Source organism: Ambystoma mexicanum, chromosome 6p (genome assembly GCF_040938575.1).
Source record: "Ambystoma mexicanum isolate Mex_15411 chromosome 6p, UKY_AmexF1_1, whole genome shotgun sequence".
In the NCBI taxonomy this organism is placed as follows: domain Eukaryota; kingdom Metazoa; phylum Chordata; class Amphibia; order Caudata; family Ambystomatidae; genus Ambystoma; species Ambystoma mexicanum.
The window spans coordinates 142,518,590-142,539,086 of NC_090935.1; the positions used below are offsets into that span (position 1 = coordinate 142,518,590).

At 45.5% G+C, this 20,497-nt stretch overlaps 1 protein-coding gene across 1 annotated transcript in view; it reads left to right on the top strand.

Moving 5' to 3' along the window:
• The first annotated feature begins 983 nt into the window (after positions 1–983).
• Positions 984–20,497, top strand: part of ARID3C (AT-rich interaction domain 3C) — an 815,039-nt gene continuing 795,525 nt past the window's right edge. The window contains exons 1-2 of the mRNA XM_069626829.1: positions 984–1,385; positions 10,736–11,290. Of these exons, the coding sequence (XP_069482930.1) occupies positions 1,347–1,385; positions 10,736–11,290 (594 nt within the window). The 5' untranslated portion in view covers positions 984–1,346. The remainder of the gene's footprint in view (positions 1,386–10,735; positions 11,291–20,497) is intronic.

A 20,497-nucleotide genomic window follows, 5' to 3' on the forward strand; every position in this document is an offset into this window, starting at 1 on the left:
CCCCATAGACGAGCTTCCCATTTCGGCCACTGGTTCCATGTGGGTACATCAGGCGTCAGAGAGGGGAATCATTTTCCTGAAACTTAATGTCTTACTGAGAGTGGAAAAATATTCCCATTGATGGACATGGTGGGTCAAGGGTCAGAGCCACGATGCCCCTGTACCCAAAGGCGGTTAGACTTAATGAAAGTTATTGAGTTGATTTTGGTCAGTTAACTCATTGCATTAAGAACTGTGTTCAACTTTCAGGTCAGAATGGCAAGGCTGACTGGGTTTACTCAGCCTTTCATCCTTGATAAACTGAGCACCATTACATTGGGTAATAGGATGAGCTTTTAGTTACAGTGTGCTTGTGCAACGTTATTAGAATTGTATGCACACGTATATGTGTAATTGAGATACATATACACACACACATAACTGGACTTGAGACCTGCATGCAAAGCGGCCAGTAATAAAAAAAATAATAACTTCATCGAAGGTATAGTGCCAGAGTTAAATACTCCGCAAATGAGATGTGCTACCGTGTTTATCTTCCTCTCCCCGTCACGTTCCCCTGACGGTGCCAGCAACTGCTCCTCCCTACCTGTATAACCCAGGTGCCTAACAATTGTACAGCACTCTGTTGCATCCCAGCGAGGCGCAAATCACGCAATTCTCTTGTTATTTGGTTACTAGCCAAACATTTAATATAAAATAATTACACAAATAAATACACATACAGTTGTATTAAAAGAGCATTAAGCACACTCGGCATTGGCTTTGAGCACACCGACATCTATCACGCACCACGAATGTATTACATAACAAGCCCCCCCCCACCCCAGAAGCTGGGGTGGAGATAGACACAAGTACAGTAGCCTGGCCCGCGATCGCCCCTGATCTGCAGGCAAGCGTTATCCGAGCACTTTCCCCTCCGGGCTGTCAGCAAACCCTGCCCTCCCTGCTCCGCTCCCCTCCCCCTCCCCACTGATCACTCCCTTGACGTGTTGTTAGCAAATGGGAGCAGAGAGGCTGATCTCTGCTGCCAGGGTCACTCTCCCGGCTCTGACTGCCACTTGTTGCGAGAGAAAAAAAAAAGAAAAAAGAGAGGGGGGAGAAAAACAAGGCGAGGAAAAAAAAAACCCGTCCGGGGCTTCAGGCAACAGAATCAAAGAGCAATCTGCGAGAATCCAGCGCCATGGTCAGATCGGGGCACTGGATGTGAGCGAGGGGCTGCTCGGACGGCCAGGGATCCCCGCCAGCACCCGGGCACTCCAGGAGACGCTGCCCCACCCCCGGCTCCGCGGGCGGCGAGAGGGCGCGGCAGGAGAGGCCGCAGGGGAAGCCACGGGGAGAGCCGCAGCATGGTTGACAACACCAGTGTGGCAACCAAACCTGCTCTGGTAAGCGGCGCGCGCGCGGCGCCCAGGAAGTGCCAGCCCGGACGGCCAGCCGAGCCGCACAGGCTGCCGCTGCCGCTGCGCTCGCGGCGGCGGCGACGACGGCGACGCAGAGCGTGCGTGCGTGCGTGCCAGCCAGCGCGAGGGACACGCCGAGCGGCAGCTACGCATTTTTAAATATAACGAACACACAAATCTGTTGAGCATACTCCCTAATTGTAGTTTTTTTTTTATAGGGGTAATGGGGGGACTTAACAGAGCCGTGCCACTTAATTTAAAGGGCACCCCACTGTAATCTCGACATGGAACTATTGGCTCTGTGTCCGTGTATTATTGGTCCAGGTAGGACGGATTGTTAATTTGAAGGGGGCAGAGGTAGCCTATACAGTATTCTCCCGAAGTGTTCACTCGCCCACCCCTCCCAAGCTGTTGTCTTATGTTTGGAGAGGTGCCACTGGACCCCAGGTTCTACCGTCTGTTGCCTTGGAGTTTACTGAGGTGCGCTTGTTGGGCTGGGGGACCCTGCGCCCCCTCCCACCCATCCTTGCATGCCCCCATCTCTTCATAATCGTGCAGCGCCCTAGTGTACACATATGTTCTAAATCTGTTAGCATTTTACAGCTGCCGAATAGAGAGCCGGTGCAAGGTCTCCAGCTGGCACCTCCCCAAGCCCCATAACTCGATAATGCTGAAGCACCTCTTGCTTTCCCGTCTCCATACTGACATGTTTAATGTTGCAATATGTCCTCTTCCATTACACCCACACTTCCAAAATAAAGTTGTAGGACAGAGTCAGCGACGTCTAATGCAAGAATCCCATCGTGTGTGCGTGTGTGCGTGTGTGTGTGTGCGTGTGTTACCATGAAGTGGTTATAGAGATGGCCTCTGGGCACTGCCTTTCCGTGCTTTAGTCTCTGCTCTGCTGGACTGTCTGGGGATATAGGGGAAATCGGGCAGGGACGACGTGTACTGATTATGGCTAATATCTGGATTTGATTAGAGTGAGGTGTGTGTGTCGGCATATATATCTATATATATAGATCTATATAGTTTGAGTGTTTGTTGAGGACAGGTGATGTCGAGGGCGACCTTTTCGTTTTTTGGAGCTATGGGGTATTCATTTAAAGGTTTTCCGGGAACATAAACACGAAAGAGCGGATGAAGTTTTTGTGGAAATGGGAATAATATGGCACACATTGGGGGAGCGGCGGGAGAGAGAGGGGGGGGGCATTAGAGGCGTAATGAGTGGCTGGACTGGAGGCTTTTTGCCCACTTGCAGACTGTACACAGTGGGGTGCCGGGAGGGGATATACAGCTAGCGAGGGGGCTATTGTGGAGTACTTGGGGTTTCATTTTTTTTCCGGAACATTGATATTTGAATGTGTTTCAAGTTTCTGGAGAGGGCTTAGTTGTGTGAGAGTGGGGTAGTTATTGTGAAAATAACCCTGACTGGCTGCAAAGCGTGAAGCTGAGCGCCGGGGAAAGGACGGCTGGTGCCCTCCGTCACCCGTGTTGCCAAATTTAAAAAGAGTGTTCCATGCACGTTCCCCAACGTAATATGACGATTCTTACACACCGCCCGCTCGCCACTTTGCCAACGTTGAGACATGCCCCGCATTCGCCGCGCGGCGCTTATCAGTTCGCAACTTTAGAGCCCAGTAACCCTCGTTCTCTGATGCTTTTGCTGCGCGCCACTCGCGCATTCCCCAGTACTGCCAACGCTTTGGAGGTTTGCTTGCTCATTTGACTAGTCATGCAATGTTCCGTGGTTGACACCTCGTTTTCTCTCCTACCTTCCTATCCTCGATTTCCATGAATTCCTTTGTATTTTCTTTTTTTGGTTCGCCCTACTTCGCCTGTTTTCTCCTCTCTATATTTTCTTGTTGTTTTTGTTGCTTCCTGTATGGGATTCCGCGTATTTTTTAACCCCGCGATTTCCTTCTCTCGTAATGTTACTTGTTCATTGTTCACTCTTCGTTTTCGTCTTCTAGTTCGTTCAGTTTTCGGTCTGGGCTTTCTTTTTCCCCCTGCTTATTTTCTTCCCTTCGTGCGAGTGCCTCCACTACCGGTCGTGTGCATTCAGTTTCGAGTCTACTCTTGCCTTTTCCCTCTTCCGTTCGTTTACCTCTTTCATGTTCTTTTCGTCCCATACATCACGTTTTTTAGTTTCCCTCGGCGTGTACGTTTTTCCGTTCCCCTCACATTTATTCTACTCCTTCTCATTATGGTCTTCTCACACCTGTTCGCTCTATTCTTTAATGCTCACTCCCCATTTGCCTTCCCACTCACACGCTTTTCGCTTTTATTTCTACCTTTCTCCTTTTGGTCCCTAACATTTTGCTCAGCCAGTATGCTCTCGTGAGAAAAGCACATAATGCTGCTTTTTCTTGGAGTTTTGTCGTTTCAATTTTCAATCCAAGTCTACAAATCCCAGATTACCAAGGAACATTAGGACTGTATTCGTTTCTCACGATTATACTGGGGAAATGTGTAAACTCTGCCCCTAACCCCCACCAGAACTGCTAGTAAGCAGTCCCCACTTTCTCTCCACGTCCTCATATCCTAACTGGCAGCCTTCCCATCTTATTAGTGACCCGCCCCGTTTTCTTCTGTCACTCTCCCTTCGTCATATACTCCAAATGTCTCCCTATCATGTTAGTGCCCTCCCCCCTCCCCCCAAGGTGCTGCCAGCAGTGTCGCCTTATCTTCTTCGCCTGTCTGTCTCTCTTGCCTGCTTCTGTCACCGACTCGTCCAGCTCCCCGAATTCTCACGGTGACTATCTACACTCTCCTCAGCTCGGTCAGTAACGCCCTATGTCGCCATCTCCCCCGTCAAGCCCACCCTCCCACAACACTAGGAGAAGTACTACCTTTTCAGCCTAAACTTTTGTTATTTCTTTTCCCTCGCAAAACTTGTGAGTCTCTATTGCATAGCACTTAGCAAATACAATCTTCACTCTTTTCTACTCAGGTATTTTTGTCCGATTCCGCACGTGGCATATGTTAGTATTTGCACATGTACTGCGAACGATCCTCTCTTGCACTCCGGCCAGTGTTCCATCTCTGATTATCTGGTCAGTGTCTCCCTTTTCCTGCCACTAACCTTCAACCTCCCTTTGGTCCAGTCATGTCCCCTTGCTCATGCTTTCTGCTTATTCATGAACTTTCCTCTAGGCAGGCTAGTGATTTGGCTCTATTCCAGCCTTATCTGTCAAGTGGCCTAGCATCCCCCCATACCGCACCACACCCACCTAGTAGTGATAATCTCTCTAGTCTATCATGTAAAGCCTACTGTCGACCCAAAACCAGTAACCCTTTGACCTGCCACTCTTTCCCCACTCTTGTCTCCTCCCCCTTTTCCTCTCAGTAACAGTCGTCCTCTCTACCCAGGTGTCAGTGACTCTCACTGTGACTACCCCCTTGTCAGTCTCTCATCCCTGTCTCAGTCCATGACTACCCCCACATGACACACTATAATAATATGCTATGACAAGTCAAGCTCACTGCCACCCGACAAGATATACCCACACTCTAAGACCAGGAAATGTTTGTCTGTATATATACATTGACCTGGAAAATAGCTCAACATCACCCATACTCTATGCTGAATTCATTTATCTTCCCATGGGGAAGCACAGCGCCATGACTCCAGGCTATACCAACCACTGTCAACACTGCCTCCTGCATACTACCGCGCTCCCGTGGTGTAATTAGCCCCTCAGATAGATAATATTCAGCGCCATTGTCACGGACGCCCCTCAGTCTAACACGTTTGACCCTATTCGTGCTAAACCCGTACCAAGCTCTGCCTATCTGGGAATCGACAAGCAGAGTCATTGCTGCAGAGCCTCATAGCATTTGGGTCCTGGATACTGCCTTTGGGCAATTTCTTGTCACCTATCCGTTACACAGGACAGTGTATGTGCAGGTTGGGCAACCCTGCCCTACTACGAGTGAGACATGGAACCCCCACTCTCTAGGCTAAATAGTAACTAAGCCTGGTTGCACTCTCCTGAGAATTACACAATAACCACAGACATGTCAGAAATGACCTAGCCACCCGCCATGGACTATGACCAAGGACTGGGAAATGGGCCCTCTGACACCTACAACAGAACCTCCTGAAAGAGGCACTGTCCAACCGGGAAAATGCAACATACTCTACACCAGCTTGAGAATCTCTCTCGGAGATCCACCGTGAACCACCAGGACCGACACGACCAGCTCATCAGTTCCAGAAAGCAGACAGGAACAGGAGCCTCCTACCAGTAAGCACTAACACTCGCTCCTAACAATATGCTCACTCTCCACTTTACACCAACGAACAGTAGAATCAAACTATACCTCTCAATTAATTTGAGCTTAGCTGCACGCATACCTACACTGGGCCCTGGACACCTCAACAGCGTGGTAGAACGCAGTTATACCCCACGAGAAAAACTGCCTTGCTGCTCACATCTCTTACACAGGCCCCATGGTAGCCACGACACAGACTCAGAGACCAACTACCTTGCCGCAGACATTCCGCTGACCCTCACAACCACTGCACCGCACCTAGCATTAGAATGCAGCCATCTCCACGCTAACCGCACTGGCTGCACACATTCCGAGTACAGCCAAGCACTATATGCTACCCTACGCTCTCCACTTATCTGGACGGCGGTTCCCACGGATGTTCAATCCACTGCGCTTGGAGAACATACCAATGCTATAGTAGGCACTATACAAATACACAATAACAAACTGCTGTCAATAACCCTCTCACTGCTTCCGTTCCTCGAGACAGTGAAGTCTCCTCAGCAACTCGCTCCCCACTGGTGGTCAGTCTCCCCTTACCAGTAATCCTCTCCATCCTCTGGCTGTCAGTGACTCTCCCCCTATCAGTAATTCCCTTCATCCTCTGACTGACAGTGACTCCTCCCCTATCAGTAATTCTCTTCATCCTCTGGCTGTCAGTGACTCCCCTGTCGGTAATTCTCTTCATCATCTGGTTGTTAGTGACTCTTCTCCTTTTCAATAATTCTCTTCATCTCCTGGCTTTCACTGATTATCCCTCTATCAGTAATTCCCTTCATCCTCCGACTGACAGTGACTACTCCCCTATGAGTAATACTCTTTATTTGTACTTGTAGTTATTATTCTTCTATAGCGCTTTACTCCAATGAGCTTTAGAGTTAAGAACATGAATACATAGAACATGATAACAGTTGAAGCAATTTACAAAATATGAATCAAACCAGCAAAACAGTATGTAGAACAATTTGCCTATGAGATAAAAAGGAGAGGGAGGGGAAGGAAATGAGGAAGGAGAGAGAAGGAAATAGAGTGAGGAAGCAAGAGGAGGTGGCTGTCAGTGATTCTCCTCCTATCAGTAATTCTCTTCATCTTCTGGCTGTCAATGACTCTTATTCTATCAGTAATTCTCTGCATCCTCCGACTGTCACTAAGTCTTCTCCTATTAGTAATTCTCTTTATCCTCTGGCTGTCAGTGACTCTTTTCTCTATCAGTAATCCTTTTCATTATTATTATTATTGGATATTGTACACTGCGCCCGCCAGCTCACCATCTAGGTATTCTGCAATTGCGTAAGCCTTGCCAGTGTTAAGATGCATAGAATCCCACCCGGGAACAGCAGGATCTTGGTCTGTTTAGGATGGAAAGTCCAGAAAATATTGTGATGTAAAAAGAAAAGGAAATGTTTTTAAGTAAAATATGGTGCAAAGAAAGTCTGTCTGCATGAGATGGAAGAGTGACGATAATTGTATTACAAGATACGTGTGTAAAGTCTGATTGTTCAGGGCTTGAGATGTGCTTAGTCTATCCTAAGTAAAAGTGTGCATGGTTGACAAGGTTCCTCTCAATGGATGGTCTGTGACTTTTAAAAGGTCTAGAGTGTAGACTGCCCAATGGCCAATGACAAAAGTGCAAAGTAGTTGAAGTATGTGTAACTGGTAAGCAAGGAGAGTATAATTAAGTCAGTATAGTTAATGATTCTGCCATTGCACACATATGTAAGGGGATAGATGAATAGCACAAGGTGCAGTGGCTCTCCCCCGCCCCCATCAGTAATCCTCTGGCTGTCAGTGACACTCCCCCTATCAGTAATTCTCTCCATCCTTTGGCTGACAGGGACTCTCCCCTGTCAGCAATCCACTCCATTCTCTGACTGTCACTGACTCTTTCCCTATCAGTAATGTCCTTCATCCCCTGGATGTCAGAAACTCTTTTCGTATCATTAATCCTTGACATTTGTATGGCTGTTAGTCACTCCCCCGTATCAGTAATCCCTCCCCCCTCCTTCTACTGACTGTCATTGACTACCCCCTGTTCAGTAATCATTAACATTGTTCCCTGTCTGTCAGTGAATACGCTTCCTGTCAATAACACTGTACCTACTTCTGTACCCAGGATGACAGTAAGGTGATGTATCTACAGGTGGTATAAACTTCAAGCAGGACACACAGTAACCGCCAGGGAGCCAGGTATGCAAAAGGTAAGTCTTTTTTATTTAGTAACAGTATCAGTAGGATTAGGACATCAATAGTTATGCTGCCTTCAACCCTGGCTCTCTACCTGCTAGTCTAACCTCAAACCTGGAACCCTCTCACTCTCCACCTTCCATGCCTCACACCAACATTCCAAGCTCCACTCACAGACCCACAGCTCTCATACCAGATATATACCATACACTTACTAGGCTACAACACCACCCCCCTCCTTACAAACTAAAAGAAACTTTCCAAAGTGCATAGAAAATAACCCTCAAGAAACTGACCACCTTTTGTCCTGGTCTGCCCCCCAGGAACTTGGGGCTGCCACCCTCAAGCACAATCTGCTCTCTCTGAGCAAACCCCACTGACAAACTAAAACCCTCAAAGCAAAACCTACCTCCTTCCGTAAGGGCCTTCCACACCCAAACCCTGAACCTGCCACGTCCAGGTACAAACCTCACCCCTATTGCAGGACACTACCGTCAACTGCACAGTGGGCAAAACCTACCTACTTCCAAAATCAATACAACATCTGGAAAACAACTAAAAGGTCTGACAACTTCTAACCTAGTAAATGATTCTAAACACACAAACAAACAGCATCACCACCTTTCTTCACATAAAATAAGCAAGAAAAATTAGGATAGCCACTAACAATACAAAGATCACAAAAAAACACGACACAACCACAAAAGACGTGGTGTGCTAAAAAAAATAAGGTGCACAGATACAACCGTGCAAACACAGGAAATTCTTACACAAATGTTGAAAAGATGAAAATAAAACACTTGCAGAATATTCCCGAAAACTCTAAATATACACACAAGATGAAAAATATGGAGCATTGCTAAACATACATTTGCAAAAAAAATTAGTTTAGATGCACATGAGAGATGAAAAGTTAAATGTGCAAATCTAAACTCTCCCAAAACTTTTAGAATAAATATTAAAACGGGTGTCAGTGTGGTTCAACTCAGTTTAAAACTGCAAACTCCCAAAAACACCACACTAACAAAAACTCCCAAACTGTGTGCGACCCCAAAACAAAATTATGATAGCAACATCAACTGGTGAGCCACTACTCTCCTTGAGGCATCACCTGGCACCACAGAAAACCCATTAAGAGTGTAAAATTCACTCTCAAAGCAGTAACCTCCATCGTGAGGAACAATTGTGCGATAACCTACAAACCACCAGAATTTACAACATGGGCCCATGCCCTAAAACTCTAATGTAGTAATTTACGTAAAGACCTCTAACTACTTCATGGGCCCCTTGCCCTGGCAACTACGCCACTACACAAACCCAAAAGGTTTAACTCCATGGAGCACTCAACAGTAAAGTGTCCAACCCCTGAAGGTTTTTGCAAAATACAAACAGCAATCACACCTGGCCACAGTGTGAAAGCAAAACCCCATTATTTGCATGCAAATTCACTACAAACGCGCCTGGAATGTTGGTGTGAGGCATGGAAGGTGGAGAGTGAGAGGGTTCCAGGTTTGACGGTTAGACTAGCAGGTAGAGAGGCAGGGTTGAAGGCAGCATAACTATTGATCTCCTAATCCTACTGATGCTGTAACTAAATAAAGAAGATTTACCTTTTGCATACCTGGTTACCTGGTGGTTACTGTGTGTCCTGCTTGAAGTTTATACCACCAGTAGATACATCATAAGGGCTCATCAATAACTCATTCTGTCTTGGCTGTCAGTGTCCCCCTTACCCATAATCCTCTCCATCCATCCTCTGGTTGTTGTGGCCCTTGCCCTATCAGTAATCCTCTCCTCCTCTGGCAGTCAGTGACTGTGACCCTATCAGTCCTTAAGTTCCGGAAACTGCTCAAACCTCTGCTCTTCACTACCTCTTTCCCATCATTGCTAATCACCCCATTGCGACCGTTGGCCTGATCCTGAAGAACCTCACTGGCTCTCAAGCCCTTCCTCCACGTCATTACCAGGACTGCCCTTCGCCCCCCACTGCATTGCCCTTTGGGCCCCTGCCTGTGGCTCCACATGCCACCCTTGCGAGCTGCTTGCACTAGCACTTGCCAGAGGTGCTCCTCCTGCCTCCCCTTAGCACTTCCCTCTTGGGCCCTCCTCCAGCACTTGTCCATGCCTGCTCCCCTTTTCCACCCCCCTCCCCTGCACTTCTCATCAATGCACTTGCACGGCCAAATGCCCCAAGGCCTAGTAGGACCACAACTGTGTGTGTATATAAATAATGTTATTGTTGCTTTTTGTTTCTTGTTTCTTGCCACTGTTCTGATCTCCCCTGTTCCTCTCCCGTTTAGCCTTGTGGTCCTCTGAAACACAATTCTGTTCTATAAAGTGCCTTACAAATGATCAATAACATAAATAATCCACTCCATCCCCTAGCTGTCAGTGACGGTGCCCCTATCAGTAATCACCTCCATCCTTTGGCTGTCAGTGCCTCTTCCCCCATCAGTAATCCTCTGCCTGCCATTGACTCCTCACACCCCTAACTTATCAATTGTTCTCTGCCCTGATTTAGTTTGACTCCCATTATCCCTCAGTAACTCTCTCCCCTCCCATGGAAGCCAGTGACTCTCTCCTGTCAGTAACTCTGCACTTCCTCCCTCTGTCAGGGACCCTGTCATCTGGTTCTGAGACTGCTCTTGTTCTTGTTCTCTCTGCAGCAGATAGTGTCTCTACAGCTGTAAGTGATCGTCTCCATCTTCTGATAGTGACAACCCACACTCACTTCCACCCTTCAGTTACCCTCTCCCATACCTCTGCCAGTGTTTCCCACATCAGTGTCCTCATTAATTCCCATCTCTCTGCACATATGTTGTCAGTGAATTTCTCCTTGTGCTTCTTAGTAACCACTCACTCTCTCCCTGCAGGGCTCCTTCTCATCTCGTGGCCCCTCTGGTGGCCATCTGTTGGTGTCTGGCTCCCCACCGGTGCGGTCTTCTCCTGGTTGCTCGTCGGCACCCGGGCCCGGGGTGGGGGTGAACATGCTTGGTGGTGGCCTGAAGCTGGAGGCGGTAATGGAGACTCTGCAGCGGCAGCAGGCGGCACGGCTGGAGCGAGAGCGACGGGAGCGTGAGATGCATGGTCTGCTCGAGGCCCGGCTCCATCAGCAGCATGCCTTGGCACTACGTCACTATCAGGCTGCTGCTCCCCAGCACAGGCCTGGCCTTATCATGCCACCTGTGCGGAAGGCCTCTCCTGCACCCCCAGAGGAGGACTATGATGAGGAAGAGGATGAGGAAGAAGAGGTGGTGGCTGAGGAGCCAACACCGCCCCGTTACCTGCCACCTCCCCGGGCTCTGCAGCCCCCTGGCTCACCCCAGGGTGCTCCTCGCACCCCAACCACCCCACTTCCCGGACACTCGCACTCTCCTACGGGGGCGCAGGGGCACCATGAGTGGACTTATGAGGAGCAGTTCAAGCAGGTAGGAAAAAAAGTAAATTTACTATTTCGAGTGCTGTGTGCTGGAAGGTGAGCTTTGTAATCAACCGGCCCACAATAATTCCACAAATATTTCAAGTAGATGTTTGTAGCATCATGCAGAGTTTTACATCTTATCCTACCTGACCGTCATACTGGCTGCAAGGATTGGACCATGCCTTCTCACCATCACAACTACACTGATATGCTAAGTGGGCTTCTTATTACTGTGACCTCATCGTCTACATTGTTGCTATGGGTTCCCTGTGCTACCACACCACTATAACCAGTGCCATTTCTAATGGGGGAAAAACACACATAGCAACAACAACAAAAAGTAAAAAAAAGATGAGTTACTTAGACCTGACAACATTGAGTGCTCTGCCACCGTCTTCTCCATGCCAACACTGCCAACACCTCCCCTGCTGACACCACTAAGGGAAGTGTTGGGAGAATTGTTAGTGTGTGACCCTGTTATCAGTGGTTAGATGCCATGTATGCCTCCTCCATGCCGCTGCCCTTGAGGTTTGCCACCACCAGAGGATATGCCCACGGTCTCTTCTGAGTGTGGCCAACACCTTCTCTGCGCTCATCACCTCCACTTCTTGAAATCCTCTCACGCTAAGAAGATCCAGGTATGTTTTTCACGCTGAACCTAGTACATGCTCCTATGGTCTTTTATAGGTCCTACCAAACCTTAGGAACTACCTATCCTACTTAGTAATACACCCCAAGAAAAATGCAAACTGAAGAGGCGCCTATATACTCACTGCAATTAGAACGACTTTCCCTCGTCTGCATTCATGCCATCACACAAACACAACCTGCAGATCCATCTATGATAATACCACCCCATTCCTCCATTGGGATTTTAAATTCCTAGGAAGAGCCATCTCCATGATATTGTTACCTCTGATAGGCGTGCCCTATAACCTCCAAGCTCACTACTTGAATCCTGTCCATATGCCTATTTCAGCAAAGTTAGACAATTCGGCCACATGCGCACTGTCACCCTTGATAGCATAAAAATCTGGCATCACTTTACCCTTTTCCATGCTTTACCCACAAATATGATTCGCACCACCAATCCACCCTGACCCGGGAGAAGTCCAAGCTGGTAGGACAATAAACTCTGGCCGTGCAGATTCCTGCAATAAAATGCGCCCGTCGCACAAAGTTGGTCTTCGCCTTATAAGCCTACCATTGCTGCTAGCCGCACCACCGGCTAGAGATATACGATATGATATGATAGGTTATACACGCTTAATACCCAGAGGTTTCTAAGCGCGGACCCGGGGATCGAACCTGTGTTGCTCCGTCTCGTCTTGCTTCCAAGGCGAGCACATTGCTGCTGAGCTATCCTCCTGATAGGCGTCATTCGAAGAAGGTACAAACTGTTGTATTGATGCTTTCCAAAAACCCATTAAAACGCAGACCCATTCTTAAAGTAGTGAGTTGAGGTGCTGTTAGTTTACATCTGTGATATTGACAGGGATGAATTATTATTATAAATGTATATTTGTGGAGTAGAACCCCACATGTTTTAGGCCAAATGTTTGGATCTCCTCAATAATCAGATTTCCTGAGTAGCATAAATAGTCAAAGGCTTTGAGCAATGCACCCCATAGTGGTGGGATAGCTTCAAACTGCTTCTACCAAATAGATGCTGCAATCTGAGAAGTGGGTCTACAGGCAGCTGTCAACATTGTTTTGGAACCTACTTGTCCCTCATAGACCATTCGTATCCACCCAATGTCTGCAGCGATGAACCTTAATTGCTGCTCAATGGCATACATGAATGGCCCGCTCGGAAAGACTTGGCATCTGTCCATTTTCCATTGGGCCGTTCTCTGTACCCCCAAACACAGCCATTTTGACAGCCACAAAGAGGCTTCCTTGCCAGTCTTGGAGGAAAGGAAATGAAGACGCAGGCGCTGTTCAGTGAAACTAAATTTACAAACATTATTTTTGGGGTGGTGACAACTTGTTGGTAGTCTGTATCATTCCTTGTGCTATAAATCACAGTGCCAGGATGCCAATCTTCGCACTTCTCAAATACCATTTATTTTAGAAAACTTGATAATACTGTACAACCCATTCCCCGCTCAGCCCCGCTTCCCCCTCCCCCGCCCACCTGAAATGGGAACACTGTCTGGCCTTGTGAATTGGGAAAGGTCAATCATCCAGCCCTGCACTGCTGGTTATTGCACAGCCCTCTCCACCAGTCAACCGTTGAGGGGTTTTGGTAATGCCACGGATTACCTTTCTTGGCTGCTGCCCTTAGTAACTTGAATGAGGAAACTGCTGTAACTAGAAAACCCTCTGGCACTTTTCTGCTGAGGAAACGATAGTCGGAAGTAAGAAGGTTTGGAATAGGTGGCAGAGAGGTCTGCAGGGAGCCTAGGGAACGCAAATGCTGCCCCTTACCTCGAGGAGACAGACAATCGGACACTGGAGAGTAGGAATCGGTTGGTGGAAAAGAAGAAGCCTTCCGGGTCATAGTTGTATTTAGTTCACTAGTTAGTTGACAGCCTGCCCACATTCTCACATGCTCTACTGATTATGAGATAGTTGTATGGTGCTTTTCCGCATTGCCAAATTCCGGGAAGCTGCGTGAATGAGTCCAGTTGAAAGGGGCCTTCATCTGACCCACGTGGTATGCTCCAATACAAGTCATGTTTAAATTATTCGTCGAGCGAATGATAACCAAAAGTGGCACCGTGGCACTCGTCTTCCCTAAGAACAAATGCAGGAAAAATAGTTATGAAACCTCAAAGATGCATAGGCGCAATTTTAGGGAGGGGACAAGGGTTTTCTCCCCCCTCCCCCTACCAACTTTCGTGGTACACCATTTTGTACACTCATTTGGCCTGGGTCCCTTCCTTAAGATGTCATGACCCCTCCAGCATTTTCAGCAAAGTTACTCCACTGCAAAGCTGCTGTATTTATTTTTAGTTCAAACCTTTTTATTGTATTTTCAACCGAGATGACAGTGGACATTACATATCTAATGCCAAATGTCAAAGTTAAATGACAAAATGAGCAAGTAGAACCAAGCGGCTGGTACGCGGGGGGAGGGGGGGCACAATATACGGAGAAGAAAATGCATAGAATGTTAGAAAAAATGACACATTAACGATAACCCGTTAAACAGGGACATGTTCTGTTACATAATATCGCAAAGTTCAGTCGAAATACATTATTTAACACGCAGATGTGTGATTTGTATTACAAAACATTTGATACACTTTTTCACATTGTGGGTGCGCTCCAGTGCGTACCTAGAAACGATGGTGAAGTGAAAACTGACTGAAGTGTAACTGCAGAAAAGAGGCTTGAAGGAAGAGAGAGACTTTAGAAGACGGAAATAAAGGAAAGCTACTGTTTTGAGTGACTGGAATTGTAGGCGTTTCCAAAGTACCATCCAAAGCACGTATGGTGCTTCTCTGTTGAAATCGTGAGATTTTATTTTTGGATGTTGTACCTGGTGCTTTTTCGTAGTCATTCGATACACGCTCCTATATACGAGGATTTTCTGTTTGTTGGTGTCGTTCAGTTAGACATCTTAGAACCAGCCTTGGCTTCGAAAGGGTTGTTTAATTTTTTTGTAGGAATTTGACATCTTTATCAAGCGTCCACTTAACCCGGAAGCAGGTGGCAGTTAGGAAGGAAGGAACGTTGCTCCTCGCAGGGGCATTTTCTTTCTCTTTTGTTGTAAACACTGACAGAGCGAAACCCCCGCCCCCTGGACGTGTTTATGTCTGCGTGCGGGGGCTGCATTCTTTAGGCAAACCCTGATCTGTGTTTCAAGTTTCGAGCTGCAGGCCCCACTCTTCACGTCTTTAAGGCCCACAACATCAGCCCCTTTTCTCGTGGGGCCGATCGCATATCCTGTTTCCTTCTGACTATGTAGTGTTTACAGCGATCATATCACCGTGCGGCATTACTCACTGTAGTGGCAGCACGTGCCCTGGTGCCCTTCCAGCTCAGACTAAATGACTCACCTCCTCTGTGTGGCACCGGCCCAGGCCTTAACATGGAGTATTGCCAATGCACACAGAAGTGCACTGCACTGTTATATAACGCTTATGTTTGTTTGGTTGTAGTTGCACGACACGGAGACGCATTTTTCAGATGAACACAAAGTGCTGACTCGTAGTACCTTTACTTAGGAAGAATTATTATATAGCATAGAAGGGTGACGAGCCGTCTCGGTTTTGCCGGGCCTGTCCGGGGTTTGGGCTCTCTAAAACACTTGTGTATAGGCGCGTTATAAATGCCATATCATATCTGTCCCACCGTCTGGGTTTTTAATCGTCAACAATTATAAAGTAATCACACAAGTTTGCCATCAAATGGGTGTGAGTTGAGTGGTGTGTTCACAGCTGGTGGTGTCGAGCAAACCATACTGAGGCTGTAAGTAGGAGCTAAATCGCTCTCATCTGCTTTGAACCCTGTGGTTGCTTGTAATATGCTTTATCCAGGGTATACTTAGTGTTCCTTATGAGTCGTGAATTAATGCTTACGTGTTGTTTGGACTGTGATAGAGCAAGGTCAATCATTGCGGCAAGAGCCAGCCTCAAACAACTGTAGGTAACCTGAATTTGATTTGCAAGTGGATATTCAGTTTGTAGTACGTACTTTATTAAAAGTCAAAATTAGAAAGATGATACAGTTAGTTGCGGAGTAACGTAGCCTGCATCTGTGGTGACTGGGTGTCTCAATGGCACTGGAGCAGCCCTAGGATTTAATTTACCAAATTAATGTATTTGGGAATTTAAAAGTCTTGGTTAACTTCAATGGTGCACGAGTAAGATTTGTACAGTTACAGAGCAGCTCTGGGAAAGGGGTGTCTCCGCTCAAATGGAATCAGTGGGTGACTCTAGGTATCCCTCGATCTCAAAGCAGGGGAAGATTTTCACTGCTCTTGGGTTTAAACACAATGATTTATTTCTTGTGCCTTCGCTTATGGTTTTTGTTTTTGCACGTCTTTCTACTTCCACTTGACTATGAAATATACACAATGTTGCGATTATTCACTGAGACTTTCATAGTACCATCAGGAACAGCTTTCAATCTTTGGCTGATGGGGCGCCGTTGTTTTTTGTGAACAACAATACACATTTTTAGAGATTAAAGTTCCTGACTACCTTTTAAGTATAACGCAGATCAGCTAATCATGGTATTCCACCCATACTCCCGAGACCCTGACAACATGGCGGCTCAACAACAAGTACACTTCCTGTGATTTTGTTTCCCAACCACGTGGGACCGGAAACCACAGTAAAACGCACTTTAGAGAGATAGGAAATGGAGCAGGTGATAGATTTGCGATTTAAAGAAAAACCTGTTTATCCTAAAATAAAGAATTGCAAACACTGCGCTGTTTTGGTTGAGATGCATGGAAAGATAAGGACTTGGAGGCCTGATTACAGGGGACGTCCGAAGACAGCGAGACAATCCTCTCCAGCGTGGAGGGAGAATGCAGCAAGCTCGGATTTCTAATTAATGGGTGTGTGGCTGTCTCGGATCCGAAGATGGCTTCTTAGATACACACGCAGGACTTAAGCCGCTTACGCTGCAGTGCCGTTACTCTGTGGCATTAGGAATGGGCCAAACATAGAGAAAAGAGTGCCAGCGTTGTTCTTTCTTAAAGTACGTGCTTCCTGCTGTCATCAGACTAAATGACAAATGGAAGCTATTATGCCCAAAAAGGTCAAATGTAGTGTCAATAGCAATATTTTTTGGCCACGTTTGAACATTTCTCCGATTTGCCGATTTGGTACTAATATGTAATTTAGTTAGGATTTTTTGTGATCATGTTTCTCGTTTTGTTTCTCCATTTTTGATTGTTGTTTATTTATTTGAATTAGTCATATTGCTGATTTTGTGTAATGTTTCATTTTAAACGATGTGCACAATATATAAATATTAAGAGCCTACAGTGTATCTAACACAGTGAGATGTCAGCACAAGCAAATATGTGTGTGTGTATATATGTATGTATATAACAAACAAAAAACTGCTGTAGTCAGTAGAACCGTACTCCAGGGGTCGGGAGATTCTGAAAAAAGAACACAACTATGGATCAATAACATGGAATTTTATTGTTAAAAACACACAGCAGAGGCAGGACACAAATGGGACAAGGTTCTGAGTGACCTGTTTCACGATGACTGATCGCTTGTTCACAGTTTCGAAACATCAATGGGGTTTATATTTCGAGCAGTCATTTCTTGATATTGACAACGTAAAAGAGTGCAGCCAGGAAAATGTATTATACAGACAGACATATTGGAATGAAGGTAAGCACATAGTATAAAAGGCAATATACTCTGATGGTTTTAAAAAGCAATATATATAAAATATAAAATATCGAATCACATAAAAGATGCAAGGTACCTTCAATTAAAAACAAGATATCGAGGGATACAGCACTTGATAAGTGTCTGGTTTATAGATAGATCTAATAAAGTGCAAGTGCTAGCAAAGTGCAAGTGCTATCAGCAGTGTATCAATCAAATTCAGAGCACAAGTAGCAGTAAAGATGCTCATGCGTAAAGCAGCATACACAATAAAGTGAAAGTGCATATCATATTTGAGACCAAGTACTGCAAAATTCAGAATGTGAGTCAACGTCAAGCTAAAAGACATTTCAAATAAAGTGCAAGTGCCTGCAGCAAATGAAAGTGTTGAACGAGCATAGAATGTGTAAAGTGCTACTGCAATTAACAACACTCAAATGCAAATGGTCATGATGATGAATGACAAATTCCTTGAAGCACCAAAGTATGTAGCAGCACAATGATAAATTTAAGTGTGAAATTCACGAGAAACAAATGACTGACCTTCAAAACAAATTATGTACTGTGAGCATGCAATTCTTTTATGACAGAATTCCCACCACTCTGGATGCCAGAAAAGACAACCAATACTGGTGTCATGCCAACACTACTGTTAATATAATAAAAACAATGTCACCCCTATCCCTTGCGGATACAAAGTATTGGGTTGCCTGCGGTAGCGGCTGTGTAGTTATGGTTAAGTTGCTCAACCCATAGGAAGAGCACATTTTGGGCGACTTATGAACTTTGTCCCTCCTGGATGAATCCTCACAAAACTTTTGCAAAAAAAAGTATATGGCCCCGTCAGACTATGACGAAAATTGGTGAGGTTTCGTACAAGGGGGGAGGGAGGGGGTAAAGTTACAGGGGGGTCCCAAAATGTGTGTTTTTCCCATAGACTCAATGGAAAAACAAATTTTGCTCACGCCTACAGCCCAAACCGCTGGACGGATTTCCACCAAATCTGTGCAAGGGGCAGCAGCTTGGTCCAAAAAGCATGCTTTTGTAAATGTGTAAATCCATCCAGTAGATTTTTTTTTAAATGGCCAAATAATAGGTAAAATATTGTTTTATCTGGGTTCAGTCTGTGGACTCACTCCCCTGATTAGTCCACGGACGGGCCTCCGATTGGGCCAGAGGACAGCGTGATGTCCACGGACATCGGACGCGCCTGCTGATTGGATGTGAAAAATATAAGGTGCGTCATAATTGTGGAAAATGCCCGCCATGTTGGTTTCACGGACAGCCGCCGTTGTACTTAAACATCACGGTAAAAACATTAAAAAAACACAACATTGCACTTGTCAAACTAATGAATCAATCTCTGGGGAGGTGCGGGCTGATGAAGATGGGATGGGATATGGCCATAAAGTAAAAAAACGGACGGGTTTTCATCTCCAAAGTTTGCGAACAGTTCGGGACAGCCCTGTAAAAATCTCAGGTGTTTGGGGCATCCATACACATTTTTGCATTACAGTGTTGATGAAAAGCAGTTTTTGGATGGCGTATAACTTTGGCACCACACAATATAACTGTATGAAATTGTGATATTATTCTGTATGGTACCTTGAATGGTTCTACAAAGGTTGGTGCTATTTTGCCAAGAGGGAACAAAATTAGAGGTAGAAGTCCCTAAATATTTGAAAGGCTTATACATTTGGTGCCGTTTCACGAATCAGCACAACAGTTGGCAAACAGATTTAAGACCCATAATTGAATGTTTTTGCATAGTTTGGTGGGATTTTGTGAAGAGGGGGACAAATGAAAGGGGCTTTAAACATTTTAGATGGACTATAACTTTGTTGCTGGTTGACGAATTTGAACAAAAGGTTTTAGAAAGATTATAGAGCCAACCTTGAATTTTTCTGCAAAGCCTGAATGGAGTTTGTCAACTGAGAGCTAAGTTATTTGACACTGTTGAAAGCTCCACAAATAGCCAAAAAGCAAATCCGTCTTTGGGGCTGGATACTAAACAACCTGAAACAAATAAAAAATTGGCCTCGACTATGGATTTTGGGACAGCCATGCACGAAATCGATGTAGTTCCCAAATATTTAAACAAATTCCCATCACGGTACCATCGCGATCAGTTTATGAGATTACGTTTTAACTTGTATAAAACAAAGGAGATGCTGATGTTGAAGCGTGATCAATAAACCAATGACAATCGATGTCGGTATTGCAGGAAGGCGATTGAATCCGTGAAACATTTACTAATAGAATGTGTAGAGATCTCCCTGCATCGATCGTTATATATGCACAATTTTGCATTACAAAATGCAAATATGGAAGAATGGTGGTGCTATTTAATATCAGGCACAAATACGAGACTTACCTGTGCCATAATTAATTTTATGGACGCCATAATGGTAGAAATTTAATGTGAAACATTGAAATTGAAATTTGGAGCAACCATGTTTGGTGAATATTTAAGTGAGAAGAAATGTGTGTAACAAAAAGTTTATATTTTTTTATTAAACTAAGTTACAATAAAAAAAATAAAAAAAAAGACGACTATTTTATGTGTGTACATTTTGACACTTTCAAAAAATTAAATATGGATGGATTTGCAGGAAAGTTGTGCAAGGTGCGTTGGCAAGGAAAGCATGGTTTTGCAAAAGTGTCCATGTCCTATTTTTTTAAAAGTGTCATAATATAGGTACAACAAATAGTGATATACCATTGGTGCCAGTGGTCATGGGCAGATTGGGAAAATATGGCAACTGGCCATGACCATGATAGACTGGCAATGGGGTTAAAGTGGTAATGGCCCAAAATGTCGCCCTCAATCTGACAGCCAAAAATCAGACTTTTTTTTTTAACTCCCCCCTTACACAACATATATATGTGGGGAGGTATGTGATATT